The sequence below is a fragment of the Bubalus kerabau genome, chromosome 15 (genome assembly GCF_029407905.1).
Source record: "Bubalus kerabau isolate K-KA32 ecotype Philippines breed swamp buffalo chromosome 15, PCC_UOA_SB_1v2, whole genome shotgun sequence".
NCBI classification, from domain to species: Eukaryota; Metazoa; Chordata; class Mammalia; order Artiodactyla; family Bovidae; genus Bubalus; species Bubalus kerabau.
The window spans coordinates 5,928,764-5,942,279 of record NC_073638.1 but is presented as its reverse complement, the minus strand read 5'-3'; the positions used below and the strand labels follow the sequence as shown (position 1 = coordinate 5,942,279).

The window sequence follows — 13,516 nt, the reverse complement described above, 5'->3', positions numbered from 1 at the left end:
GTACCCCTCCTTTTTGCTGCTCCCCTGGGAAGATACCAATTATCTTGACCAGAGTTCCCATTCTGACTTTCTGTTTTGATTCATTTCCTTAAGTGCAGGTGTGCTATTTCAGCTTCCTAGAGCTGCTGTAACTCACAAACTTGGCAGCTTAAAACAAGAGAAACTGTTTTTTTTATCACAGTCTGGAAGCTACAGATCAAATCAAGGAGCCAGGAGGGTCATGTCCTTCTCTCTAAAGGCTCTAGGGCAGATCCTTCCTTGCCTCTTTCCAGCTTCCGGTGGTTGCCGGCAGTCCTTGGCACGTAGATGCACCATTCCCACTCTGCTCCACCTTCACAAGGCCTTCTCTACTGGATATCTAGTATCTGCTCTTCTTATAAAAACATCAGTTTTTAGACCTACCCTAATCTAGTATAACCTCATATTAGCTAATTACATCAACAGATGCTAGTTCCATAGGTACCTGGGGTGAGGGCTTCAGCATACCATTTTTCAGCTCAGTTCAGTCGCTCAGTTGTGTCCGACTCTGTGACCCCATGAATCACAGCACGCCAGGCCTCCCTCACCAACTCCCGGAGTTCACTCAAACTCATGTCCATCGAGTCGGTGATGTCATCCAGCCATCTCATCTGTTGTCCCCTTCTCCTCCTGCCCCCAATCCCTCCCAGCATCAGGGTCTTTTCCAATGAGTCAACTCTTTGCATGAGGTGGCCAAAGTACTGGAGTTTCAGCCTCAGCATCAGTCCTTCCAATGAACACCCAGGACTGATCTCTTTTAGGATGCACTAGTTGGATACCATTTTTAGGGGGATACAATTCAATCCACAACAGGTATCAACAATATTTTTTTCCAAGAGTGGAAAATAGCATCACATTTTTGTCAAGGCAACGTATACGGCTTATGTTGTTCATAATACTTGTTGTTGTTGTTTATTCACTCGGAGAGTTGTGTCCTACTCTTTGTGACCCCATGGACTATAGCTGGCCAGACTCCTCTGTCCATGGGATTTTCCAGGCAAGGACACTGGAGTGAGTTACAATTTCCTTTTCTGGGGTCGTAATCCTTACTTCTAACCAAAATACAGTGCTAAATAACATGTAGCAGGTACACTTAAGATGTATTTAAAAGACTTAAGAATAAATGGGCATTTTAGAAGTCAAATAAACAAGTTAAGGAAATAATGAATATTGATTGAGGTGGCAAAGAAGACAATCTCCTTCCTGTGATGGATTCACTAACATGAGACGGAATGTATGAGAACCAAATCAACCTCTGCAAACAGTGGATACTCCAAATGTAATTTCACTGAAGACAAGTCCAATGAATACAGTGATAGCAAACAACATTATTTATTATTCAGAAAATATAAATAGGATACAGTGTAATAGATATGCAAATTAGACTTCCCTTCCATATTCAGAAAATGGATACAATCACATTTAATTTTGCTTCAACTGTACCTACAGTTAAGCCATCTATTGCTTCTGTCGACTCTAGTAACTCTACGAGCATGAAAATCAAATGCATAATATCTTGGTCCACTGAAGAAAAGGAAGAAGGCTATATAAAAGAAAAGATATAATGTATTGAATTAGCTTGTAGAAGATCTTGGATATTTTCAATTAAAAAACCCCATTCCAGTCCTATTATAACTATCACATGCAAATGAACTATTTTAAAAAATTAAACAAATTTATTAAGTTTATTTTCTACTTACAATTCTCCTGGAAAACTGCATCAACTCTACTTTCTATTCCTGGAAAAAAACTTGCTATACTTTGGGGATAACCTGGTTCCATAGATTGACTTTGGTCATCATAGCTGACGAGAAAAAAAAAAATCATCCCATATTTTAAGACCAATACAATATACAATGATAACAATTTTCTTTAAATTGTATATACTTTAAAAAAGTGCCTTCACACATATCTTCTCATTAGTTCTTCACAATATCCTATTTATTGAAACTAATGATGGTTAATTTCTCTACCTAAGGGTACCTACCTATTTATAAAATATACTGGTATCACTAATACTAAGACAGATTTCTGATTGCTGGTGCAGTGTTATTTTCAAAAAGGAGAGCTTATGTTTCTAAGGCTTTTACTTAATTGATTCATCATCTCTATCTGAATAAATATAAATAATAATTTCAACTTGGGAATCAAGTTCTGTATAACATTTGCTTGAGTGTAGTAGAATTTAACTCTTAGAATTTCATGAATAAATGAGACTTAGCCTAATTCTTTCTTTGGATCCCACTTTAGTGCTCTATTCAAGTTAGCTCTTTTTCAGGATATAGAGTGCTCAATACCATTGGGCAGGCGTCTTAACTTTATGAAAATTTCAAAAGCCATAGCAACATCAATTATCTTGTGAAAAAGAATGCTTATCAGAGACCATCTAGATGTGTTAAACCTTCAGATACCTGATCATCGATGGTTTCTAGACAGGGTGAAAAATATAGATTTCAATCTCTAATGGAAAAAAATCTTACCTCCAGAACTGGTCGTTTACAAAGAAGTATGTTTTTCTCCTGTAGGAAACAGCTGCATCAATTGCTTGGACACTGCTCGGGAAGCCATAGCTTGATATATGCTTAGGGTAACCTTGCTGAGTATCATAGCCACTCAGAGCCCAGTACTGGGTGCCTGTCAATGATTCAGGTGTATGTCAGATAAAGTTTTTCCATTCCTACAAAATGTATATCACTTCTTAACTTTTGCATACATTCATCATAGGAATAAAAATGGAAAAAATAGTCTTGAAAAGAAAAAGGTGGTCAAGTTAAGATCATTGGGCTATGATAGACCTCATGGTTCCCCAACACCTGTAAAATATTCCCAACTTCTAAGCCTGGCATTCAGGGTCCCACACTTGAATGTCTTATCTCATGTGACTTCTATACAGAGATTTAACTAGAACCTTGGGGGAATCTTAGAGAATTATACCTGGGATAAGGGTGGAAGAACGCTAAAGGTGGTCTAATGAAGTGTTCTTATTTTGTAAATGAGGAGATTAATGCCTGAAGAGGGTACAACCTGCTCAAGTTCACACAGCAGTTAGTGGTGGACAGGGGACCCAACCCAGGTCTCTCGACAAAAACGCAGCCAGCGTTAACACTCTCTCCTTGACTCACCTCTTTGAACTTGGAAAAGAGCACAAAAGAGTCCTGCCCTTCCCTCCACTGGGAACTAAAAGAAGAGGAAAACCTCGGGCAGTTACCTTTGAATATGAAAATTAGGTCCCTGTCAAAATCCTCATAAGCAGCCTGTATGCCGTTTGGCAGGGACGGCCAGTAGAGAGAAATGAAATTGAGTTCCACCATTCGTAGCTGAGGGTGCTTCCTCCAGATGTACCTAGTGGAACACAAGGAGAGAAGCACGCGTGACAGTCTAGGTAGGCGGTTTCTTCGAGTCTGGGGCCGGAACTGGCCCTGTAAGCCTGCTGAGAGGATATGACACCCAGTGAAGGCGATGCTGGCAGCTCGGTGACCAGCTTGTCCTTTGTGGTGACCCCATCCATCTGGTGAGAACTCTGCAGGTGTCAGAGGAGCTGATAGGAGGGGCCTTACGTTTTACACTACCTCCATTCTCACACACCGACACGTCTTATTTTGTTAGGCTCTTTCATTACTGGTGCTACAGTATGAGGAAGATATTTAGAATACAAGCACACTCAGCCTGTGGGTACACGGTCACAAAATAGCCAATGGAAAAGTGAAAAATTCAGTCAGATGATTTTTCCCACATCTTATGAAGTGACTGGTTCCATTCACCTGACTGAATTTGGGTGGGACCGAACACTATTTTGGTCTTGGGGAAACCCAGCCACAGAATTTCTAACAGCTAGAGCCCATGTTTGTATACATCTTCAGAAACATCTGAATATTTACAAATGTTTTAACTGTTTTTTCTCTTCCAGGATGTTTTAAGTTACCCAGAAAGCACTATCAATTCCGATGACATTCACAGGCATAGATTTCAAAGGAAAAGCTGAGTAATGTGTAATATGTGACTTAATTAGAATACAGTTTTAAGTTGGCCAGTAAAAGAAGTCAAAAGAAGGAATATTTCATTCTCATACTTGTCTTTGAAGAAGAGTATTTCTCCACGGAGAGTAGTGACAGCGTCAAACGTCAGTCTGGGGTCGCAGGCGGAGGGGGTGGTTGGTCCAGTAGGTTGGACAGGGTTGCCTGAGGGTCCTGAAATTTAAAAAAGACTTTCTATAAACATAAGCCCAGGGTGTACATTCGATATATCTCAGGTCAGTGAAGGGTCTTCCTATGAAAAGAAATGCTATCTGACCATCCTACAAGGTGTTAAAGTAGTTACACATTGCTGCTGCTGCTGCTAAGTTGCTTCAGCCGTGTCCAACTCTAGACGGCAGCCCACCAGGCTCTTCCGTCCCTGGGATCCTCCAGGCAAGAATACTGGAGTGGGTTGCCATTTCCTTCTCCCATCACACATTGCTGCTGCTGCTAAGTCGCTTCAGTCGTGTCCGACTCTGTGCGATCTCATAGATGGCAGCCCACCAGGCTCCACCGTCCCTGGGATTCTCCAGGCAAGAACACTGGAGTGGGTTGCCATTTCCTTCTCCAGTGCGTGAAAGTGAAGTCACTCAGTCATGTCAGACTCTTCGAGACCCCATGCACCACAGCCTACCAGGCTCCTCCATCCATGGGATTGTCCAGGCAAGAGGACTAGACTGGGTTGCCATTGCCTTCACACATTAAAAGTCTTTTAAGGCTCTCTTAAAAGTCTTCTTTTATAATAAGAAAATTAAACAGGCTCAACCTGATGGCTCAGTTGGTAAAGAGTCTGCCTGCCAATGCAGGAGACATGGGTCTGATCCCTGATCTGGGAAGGTCTCTCATGCCACAGAGCAGTTAAGCCCGTCCGCCACACTCTAGAGTCCGGGAACCACCACTAGAGAGCCCACGGACCGTGGCGACTGCAGCCTGAGCACCCTGGAGATTGTACCCCGTGACAGGAGAAGCCAGCGAAGAGAGGCCGCCTCTCACCGCAGCTGGAGAAAACCTGGGCAGCAACGGAGACCCAGCGCACCCGAAGAATTAGATAAAAAATAAACAAAAGAGTAGTTGTGACTTTAAGGACTGTTCCAGGTTAAGTTGTGAAGCAAAGAAATGTGAATTCTTCCCCTTCCCCTCTGCCAGTTTAAAATCAGAATCCCATGTTTCTTTCCCTTCTTGGTTCCTCTTTCTGCATGTTTAGTCACTCAGTATCTACTTTCTCATTTCCCACAAAAATCCCCCTTCAAGAAGCTCTTATCTATCAGTCTTCTGCCAAACAGCATAAATCTAAGTCCAATTTTAGAAATATTTTTCATATAAATATTTAAATTGTAATGTATTTTCTCATTGCAGAACAAAAGGTTGCAAGCAGTTAAAATATGGGTGAGCGAGGAAAGGAGGTGTTTTCAGAGGAAAAGGAATTGGGAAGTAGGGGCAGTTAGACTAGGTCTCATTGTTCCTGAAAATTCTACTGTCACGAAAAAAATTCATAGTCGTGGGACCCTAGCCTGCTTGGTTTTGATACTGCTATCTTACCAGAAAGGGAGAATGTTTTATCCAATGTGACTCCACAATACTCCTGTCCCATCAACACTTTAAATTTTTTTTTAGAGATAGAAAGAGCTGTAAACCTTTCTCTGGCTTCTTGTTCCTACAGCTACTAGGGGGCAGGAGGGCAAGAGGAAGGAGAGATGGAATGGTCCAGACCACACTTAGACAGAACCAAAGGCCTCTATATCCCTCCCTGAAAAGTGTCAGTCTCAGGTTTAAAAAACATTTCTATCTCTTCATACTCCATCCCATTTCCTTCTTTCTGTCACAGACAACAATCTTGATATGTTCAACATGTATATATATGTAAATATATGTTTGTTAGCATGTTTCTTGAAAATGCTTTGCTTTGTCTGTATGCATTCTTAATTTGTGTGGATTCAACATATTGCATTATTTGTACACTGTGTAATATGTATCATTCTGTTTCTTATCCAGGAATCACAATGTTTTAAAGACGCATCTGTGTGTGTGTGTTAGTTGTTTAGTCGTGTCCGACTCTTTGCAACCCCATAGACTGTAGCCCACCAGGCCCCTCTGTCCATGCAATTCTCCAGGCAAGAACACTGGAGTGGGTTGCCATTTCCTTCTTCAAAAGGAACTATAGAAAGAAAGTGAAGTTGCTCAGTCATGTCCAACTCTTTGAGACCCCATGGACTGTAGCCTACCAGGCTCCTCTATCCATGGAACTCTCCAGGCAAGAATACTGGAGTGGGTTGCCATTTCCTTCTCCAAAAGACTCATCTGTGTCCACCTGATTCAGAGTTTTTCAGGGCTGCACATTACTATATGGCCTGCATCCACCACATTTTCCCTGTTTATTCTCCTGATGGGCTCCCAGGTGCCCTCCAACATCCATCATCATAGCAGACTGCAGTGAGCATCCCTGACGTGCCCAGGCGTCACCACGTACTTCAGACGACCTTACCGTAGATGGCCTGAATGCCATTGATGTCATCTTGATGCAGTGAGTAGCTGCTGGGGTCAATGAAAGCGTAATTGGGATACATCAAGGCCCCAGGATCAGTGGAGTGAGCCAGCCCCAAGGAATGGCCGAATTCATGGGCAGCAACAGGAAACAAGTTGTAATCTGAAATGCAAGCGTGTGCAGTGAATGGGTTGAAGTGGATTGAAGGGTGGTGGGAATAGGATCTCGAGGAACGCAGCTTCGAGGCCCAAACTGCCTGACTTCTCCCTTCCCTCTTCATTATCTGATGAAATAGAGGCTGGAAGGAAAGAAGATAGGACTCATAGGTTGTGATTAGGAGTAATGAGCGCCTCATCAGGTCTTAGAAACAAGAGGACTGCCTTTCTTCCAGTTCTCATAACTGACAGACCTGAGGTTTAGGGAAATGATGACGAGGCCATCACAGGTCTCAAGACTCTCAGAGGCCCTCTCCCCACACCTGCTCCTCGCCAGCCTCCCAGACCCACAGCACCACAAGCCGAGTCGAAGTGAAGAGGCACACAGAAAAGAAGCCAGTCAGCCGGGCCTCCCATGAGGGGTTGACTCCCTTTGGCTTCCTGACTACCCAGAGCCTAGCACCAGCTCTTCCTTGATTCTGAGCTCTCCAGGAAGCATCGGGAATTTTCCACCAGAAAGAGACAAACCCCGCCCCTTATTGGTTCCTACTCTTGTCTTTTGACTTCCACGAGTACGGTGCCTTTCATAACTAGAACTGAAAAACTTTCAAGGCTTGCACTTCCTGTCAAACAAAGCCCAAGCTCCTTTGCCAAGTCCAAGACTACTGCATTTGTCTCCGGCAGACGTCTGAGGACTGGATGTCTGATGTGAACCCTTCCCTCCAGCTGGTCTACGTGCCATCTCACAAACACACAGGAATTTTCTAACACTGCCTACTTTAAAAAAAAAAAATCATAGTTGTAGAGCACTTTCTTATATGCTAGTCATTGTAATAATATTTAATCTTAGCAACCTTCTTATGAAGTATTATTAGAAATACTTCTATAGGAAAGCAACTGAAGCCCAGAGATTTTGGAACCTTGTTATTTGTCTTGCAACTAATAACTGGTAGCTGGGGTTGAACCCGGTTATGATAGCAAGCCCTGTGCTCTTTCCAGTGTTCAACACTTCCTGATGATAATTAGCCTTGAATATTCTACCCATGCTCTAAGACTTACTTTCTTGATCATCACATCCTTCCACCTTGCCTTCATGAATGCTTCAAAAAACATCTTTGAGTGCCTAAAGTACTGGGCAAGGGGCTCTGGGGGATTTATCATGATGCATAGACTAGCCAGGGAGACACGTGCAAACAACTTGAATGTGCGGAATAATGAGGAGGGAAGTCAGAGAAGACAAAACAAAGGCTACTAGGATTCTGAGAAGAAGACAAAATGGGGTGTTTCCATACCAATTGACATAGTATGGAAAAATAGAGACTTTGAAAGCTGGGGCTTTGGGCGTGGGCAAGGGCATTTCAGGAAGAGGAAGCAACGTGAGCCAACGTAGGATGGTTGGAAAGCAGATGCTGTCATCTGGGGACAGTGAATTGCAGTGTGGCTGCTCTGTGTGAAATGTGAAGACAAGCCATGAAAGATGATGTTGGGTGATCCCCAAGAGCTTTCAGTGTCAAGCGGACATATTTGGCCTAGAAAATGTAAATACCAGGCTTTCCAAATGTGGACATGAGCTTTCCAAGAACAAAACTCCTTGCAGTGTTGGGGAGAATTAGAGGGACAGAGACCAGAGGTGAACAGTCCAGGTGGGATTCTGGATCAGGTGAGCAGTAGTGACCATCTGACCTGGTGGGAAGGGCAACAAGAATCCGAAGTCATGGGGAGAGTTTATTATCTTTGTGAACACACAAAGCTGTGAACACACAGCTCCAAGCACAGGGATTTAGATAGAATAAATACTTAGATCATTGATGTTGAGGAAATGGTGGGAGGAACAGGTCCTAAGTGAAGATAAAATGTTCCTTTCTTATTATTTTCAAAAAAGTGTCCCATGGCCTCTTGTTACCTTATAACCTTTTAAAGCACCACTCAGTTATTCCCTCCAGGTGATCTTATTCTTACCCTGGGTCTTCTCCTGAAGGGGGTAGTTTGCTATATGGGAACATATCTTTGAAAAAAATAGCTCTATTAAGATTAAATGACTAGATAAACAAGAATATCTAGATGGCTGCTCTTTCCTAAGTAGGACAGTTTTCTAAATAAACCTTATTATTTCTGAATTTCCAAAAGTAGAAATCTTTTCAAACATCATAAAATTTCACAATATTAAAATAAAGATACGCCCTAAATCAGTGGTAAGCAGACTTTTTTTAATGAGAGTCCAGATAGTAAATATTTTAGATTTTGTGAGCCATAAGCTCTGATATTGTGGTATGAAAGTCGTCATAGATGATACTTAAAAAGAAGAGTATGTGGCCCTGTCCCAATAAAACTTCATTTATACAAATAGGAACAGGAAGGACTTAGCCATGATTTGTTGTTTTGACTCCTGCCTTAGGAAACAAGGTCAGGATTTAGCTTTTAAGATTTTTTCTCAACCTAAATTAACTTAGTATCTTAAGGTAATAAGAATAATGTGTGTTTGTGTGTGTGTGTGTGCATGTAGAAGTGCAAATTCTAATATGGGAAAGTTCAGTTAGAAGCTACATGTGGACATAACCTTGGTTAACTTACTTTCAGAGGTTTTGGTCCATGTTTCTTCTGCATCAAAATGAACATCTCCTCCAATACCAGGGCCTGGCTGAAAGGCATGAGCAAGAATTCCATCGGGTCCATCAAATGGGGAATTGTCCCCATGATCTGAAATAAAACAAGTTGTATTAGGTTTTAGCCACTTTTCAGTTTAGCCAGAGAAAGCAACATTGAACCTGACTTCTTTGAGCCCACCTCTTTGGGCAAAAGAAATCTGGATGTCTGCTTCTTCGTCCAAGGTCCTGTTGAAGGTCAAGGGTGACACTTCACTCCAGACTTTAAAGGCGTCCTCAATAATTGCTTCCACATCCGTCTCTGTCAAGTTCGAGGTATAGTTCACAATCCTTCAAAATGAGAAGGCACATTAGGCTTTAGAACAGCAGTCCCTCGGTAGATTCAATTGCTCTAGTTTGGAGTTTGTTGCACGTGTAACATGCTACCACTGAACAGTGTGTAAGGAGTGGGTGAAGGACTTAGGGTTGAAGACAGACCTGGGTTCTGGACAAGTTACTACATGTCTTTAAACTCCACTTCCTTATTCATAAAATGAGGATGGTAAAATAGTACCCCTCTCATAAGGCTTTTGTGAGAGTAAATATATATAAAGCATTTAGTTCACTACTTGGCAAATAGTAGTCTTCAATAAATATAGTGTATCATTATTACTGTTATTATCTTCAAAATGGATGAAAAGTGAGGCTAGATTATCTCCAGCAATGATTAAGTCTTTTGGGGGGTCCCTGGTGGCTCAGTGGTAAAGAATTCACCTGCATGCAATTCGGGAGACTGCCTGTAAATGCTGGAGACTCAGATTTGATCCCTGGATGGGGAAGATCCCCTGGAGAAGGAAATGGCAACCCTCTCCAGTATTCTTGCCTGGGAAGTCCCATGGGCAGAGGAGCCTGGTGGGCTACAGTCCACGGGGTCATAAACAGTCAGACATAACCTAGTGACTAAACCACAAACCACTGAGTTTTTGGACAGACAGCCTAACTTTGCCATAGTCCTCTTTAGACTGTTAGAGAAAGGAGACCAAAAATGGCAGGCTTTGGATTGATAAGAACCCATGGGATCTTCGCCACTTTATCCTCTCATTCATTCACTAGAATCTAAACTGTGTAAGAACAGGGATATTTACTTGTCTCTAGTGGAGTCCAAGTTCTGATTCAGTGTCTAACACAGTAAGAGTTCAGTGAACACTGGCTCAGTGAATAAACTCTGAAACTCGAGAAATATCACCTGTAGGTCAGCTTAGTTTTTTCCCACTTGGGGTTTCCTGGGGTTCTCATAAAGCTGCCCGAGTCGGGCACTCCACAGCGAGGCTTTCTCATCATCTCCAGGGTTTCCTCATTTGGCTTCCCTGTCATGTTCAGCCCGAAGAATTGCTGCATTCTTTTAAGTGTCTCAACAATCACATTAGTTTTGCTCTTCCTTTCAGACTTATATTTGAACCTTGGCAATTGGTAGAACTTCTCTAGGTAATTCTGGAAAAAGACAAACATATAAGGGATTTGCTGTGAAATTGCCTTCAGTTCTCTGGGGTTTTGCATTCCTTTTTAAGTTATTACAGAGGTCAAACCAGGGCTAATAACCTGATCACCACAAAGATAAAAGCACAAATTTGCTGGTTGACTTTGAGAGAAAAGGGCCTACTGGAAAGAACAGTTTATCCCTTCAGTGCTACAGTTATTATTATTCCTAAAAATAGGTATTTCATGAAGGGTAAGATAGACATCTTAAGCAATCTCAAGCAAAATGCTAGTATACAGTTAGGAGACTGCCTTCTTGTTTTTATTAAAAAGCAAACAAAACAAAACAGCATAAGCATTTATTGACTTCTTGAAGTATTAGTTGCAGCAACGCAGATTCTCTTTTTTTATCCTCTTTTCACTATTGTAGAGGAGGGTTAATCATTCACACTGACATGAAGATGCAAAAAAATAAGGAACTTGCCAAGATGATAATTGGGTCCCAATTCACCACGCTGCTTCCCAAATGAGAACTGAGAATTTTAAGAGAAGAACACCAAACATGTTTTGGAGTAACAGCAGCATCACTCTCATTAGCCTTTTATTCACCACAGTAACTCTTCAAGAGGGGCCAGAAACTCATTAAGTACAGGTTCTGAAGGTTGTTAATGAGCCAATTATGAGACTTCTTTCTTTCACCTTAAGCATCCTTAAGTGGCACTTTGCAAGTGACACAGGACACAGCAATTTTGTGTTCACACAGGCTTTGAGATCAGATAGCTTTGGGTTCAAAACTTAGCTCTGCCACGGATTAATTGTGTGTCCTGGACACATCACTTAGATAATTTAAGATTCATTTTATCTCTAAAGTGGAATTAATAATCTGTCATCACAGGGTTGCTGTAGGATGAAATGAGACAATATTTGAGAAATGCTGAGCAGGACACCCTGTGCAGAATAAGTACTTAATCACTTCTGGCTATCAGCCATGGGTTACTGTATCATGGTAAGAAGTATTTTTTTTTTAAGTCAAACAAAAAGAATCAACAAGAAAAAAATGCTTTTCTAAAACTGTAATGCTGAGAAAATTGTGCATGACAAATTTCTGACAGCATTCCTTTGTTTTTCTTTAAAGACTTGGCCTTTCATACTGTTAAATAATGGGGGAAAAGCTATCAGTTTTGTTTTTTACAATGCTTCCAAGAGTTTATAAACAGCCCCATAGTCTGATTTTAGGAAATAACACCACATGATGAACTGATTTCTGGTTTCTTATAGTTTCCCATCCTCACACTCTCTTGTATACCTGAGATATTTGGCTGCACAAACAAGTTCATACAAGAAAGCACCAATCATGTAGTAACTGCATTGCAGACATTCTAGAAAGGAAGTCTTAGGTAAGTGAGAAAGAAAATCAGTTTATAATTAAAACCATTCCTTCTAAAAGGTTTTCCCTGCTGGAGCAGCTTGGCAGCCGTGTTTTCCAAGGTTTGAAGAGTCCAGCATGTTTGCACGCCCGGCTTTCAGAGAGCCCCGTTTGGAACTCTCCTAATCATTGAAACAAGATGTTCAGCCTCAAGCAAATCATTCACATAATTCCTTCAGGCGGTTTCAACTAAAAAGAGAAGATAACCCCAAAATTTTCTCATCACCAGCAAATCAACCACCCACCTAAATGATAGTTGAGGTACCTGAACAATGTTTCTGTTTTTCTCTTCTAGGGATGCAAAAGATACTGGAAAGGCCCTGGAAAGCTGCACGTGGAGTAAGAGCAGAAGTGGGAGCATCTTCAGGCTGAACATGGCCTTCCTTGTCTTCAAAGACTGCCTCTCCCGGCCTGCCTTCTGCCCCTTCCCCTGACGGGTACCCTGAAGATCACAGCATCACAGGTCTCTCCTGTTTCATTTGGTCCCTTATAAAGCTGTGTCTTAAACAATTGCCCCACCAGGAATGTGAAGCAATGCAGGCTAATTACACTCTGACAGTTCTGCAATATTATAATGTGATCGAGTACCCTCAAACGGGGGAGCCTTTCAATGGAAAAAAGTACAATTTGCTACTCTGCTTTTGGGGCTTTTACATATTTACTTTTGCAAAATTGTCGAGGATAAGGAATAGGAGGCTAATTCTGAAGTTAATAAACAGCATTTCTGGGTATGTCAGAGGCTGAGGCTGTGTTAACTTAAACAGTAGAATATTGTTTGATTAGTGGTAGGTGTCTTGGGACTAAGGAGTCTAACTGGAGAATCTCTGCACTTACCCCACCCCCCCCTCATTGTTGTAGGTCTGGAGCATGTGTGCTTGTGTGCACTGTGACAAAGTTGGATGCATCTGGGGGTCCTAGAGTAGTTTCTGGAAGATGTGGTTTTGGCATCAATGCAATAGAAAGCCCCAGTCCACAGCTGGATTTTCCTTGGAAAGACACAGAAAACAGTTCTGATGGTAATGATAATAACGATCATTTGCTAAATACTTTTTATATCCCAGACTTACGTGCTATATGTATATGACCTTGGCCCATGCTCACAAGGCGTTGGAGGGTGGATGCTACTTCTACCTGCCCTTTGCAGATAAAATCAAATCCAGAGACATGAGATGGCTTATATAAGACACGTGCTAACATTGTGGAGGAGCCAGGATTCAATCGTAGGGTGTGTGTTTAGACGCTGAACTGGCAGCTATGATTGACTCATCAGGACTTATTTTCTAGTCTCCCCTCCAGCACCTGGCTGGCCCAGATGGAGCTGTAGGTCCAGGCCTGCAGCAGCTGGGAGACCTTGGCTGTGTGGA

At 42.0% G+C, this 13,516-nt stretch overlaps 1 protein-coding gene across 1 annotated transcript; it reads right to left on the bottom strand.

Annotated features, from left to right (window-relative positions):
- Positions 1–1,451: 1,451 nt before the first annotated feature.
- Positions 1,452–12,528, bottom strand: MMP8 (matrix metallopeptidase 8). The gene is made up of 10 exons (XM_055548164.1): positions 12,418–12,528; positions 10,497–10,741; positions 9,453–9,601; positions 9,240–9,365; positions 6,514–6,675; positions 4,088–4,205; positions 3,227–3,360; positions 2,499–2,652; positions 1,719–1,822; positions 1,452–1,561 (listed from the first exon to the last, which is right to left on the bottom strand). Exons 1-10 carry the CDS (start codon positions 12,526–12,528, stop codon positions 1,452–1,454), a joined length of 1,413 nt encoding a protein of 470 aa, XP_055404139.1.
- Between the last annotated feature and the right edge of the window lie 988 nt (positions 12,529–13,516).

Bases quoted from the DNA above. Each gene is read 5' to 3' on its own strand.
- MMP8 (XM_055548164.1), bottom strand. From the start codon at position 12,528: ATGTTCAGCCTGAAGATGCTCCCACTTCTGCTCTTACTCCACGTGCAG. The intron at 1,823-2,498 runs GTAAGATTTTTT...TTTTCTCGTCAG, and splicing joins GTAAACGACCAGTTCTGGAG to CTATGATGACCAAAGTCAAT. The intron at 1,562-1,718 runs GTAAGTAGAAAA...TCTTTTATATAG, and splicing joins TGCAGTTTTCCAGGAGAATT to CCTTCTTCCTTTTCTTCAGT.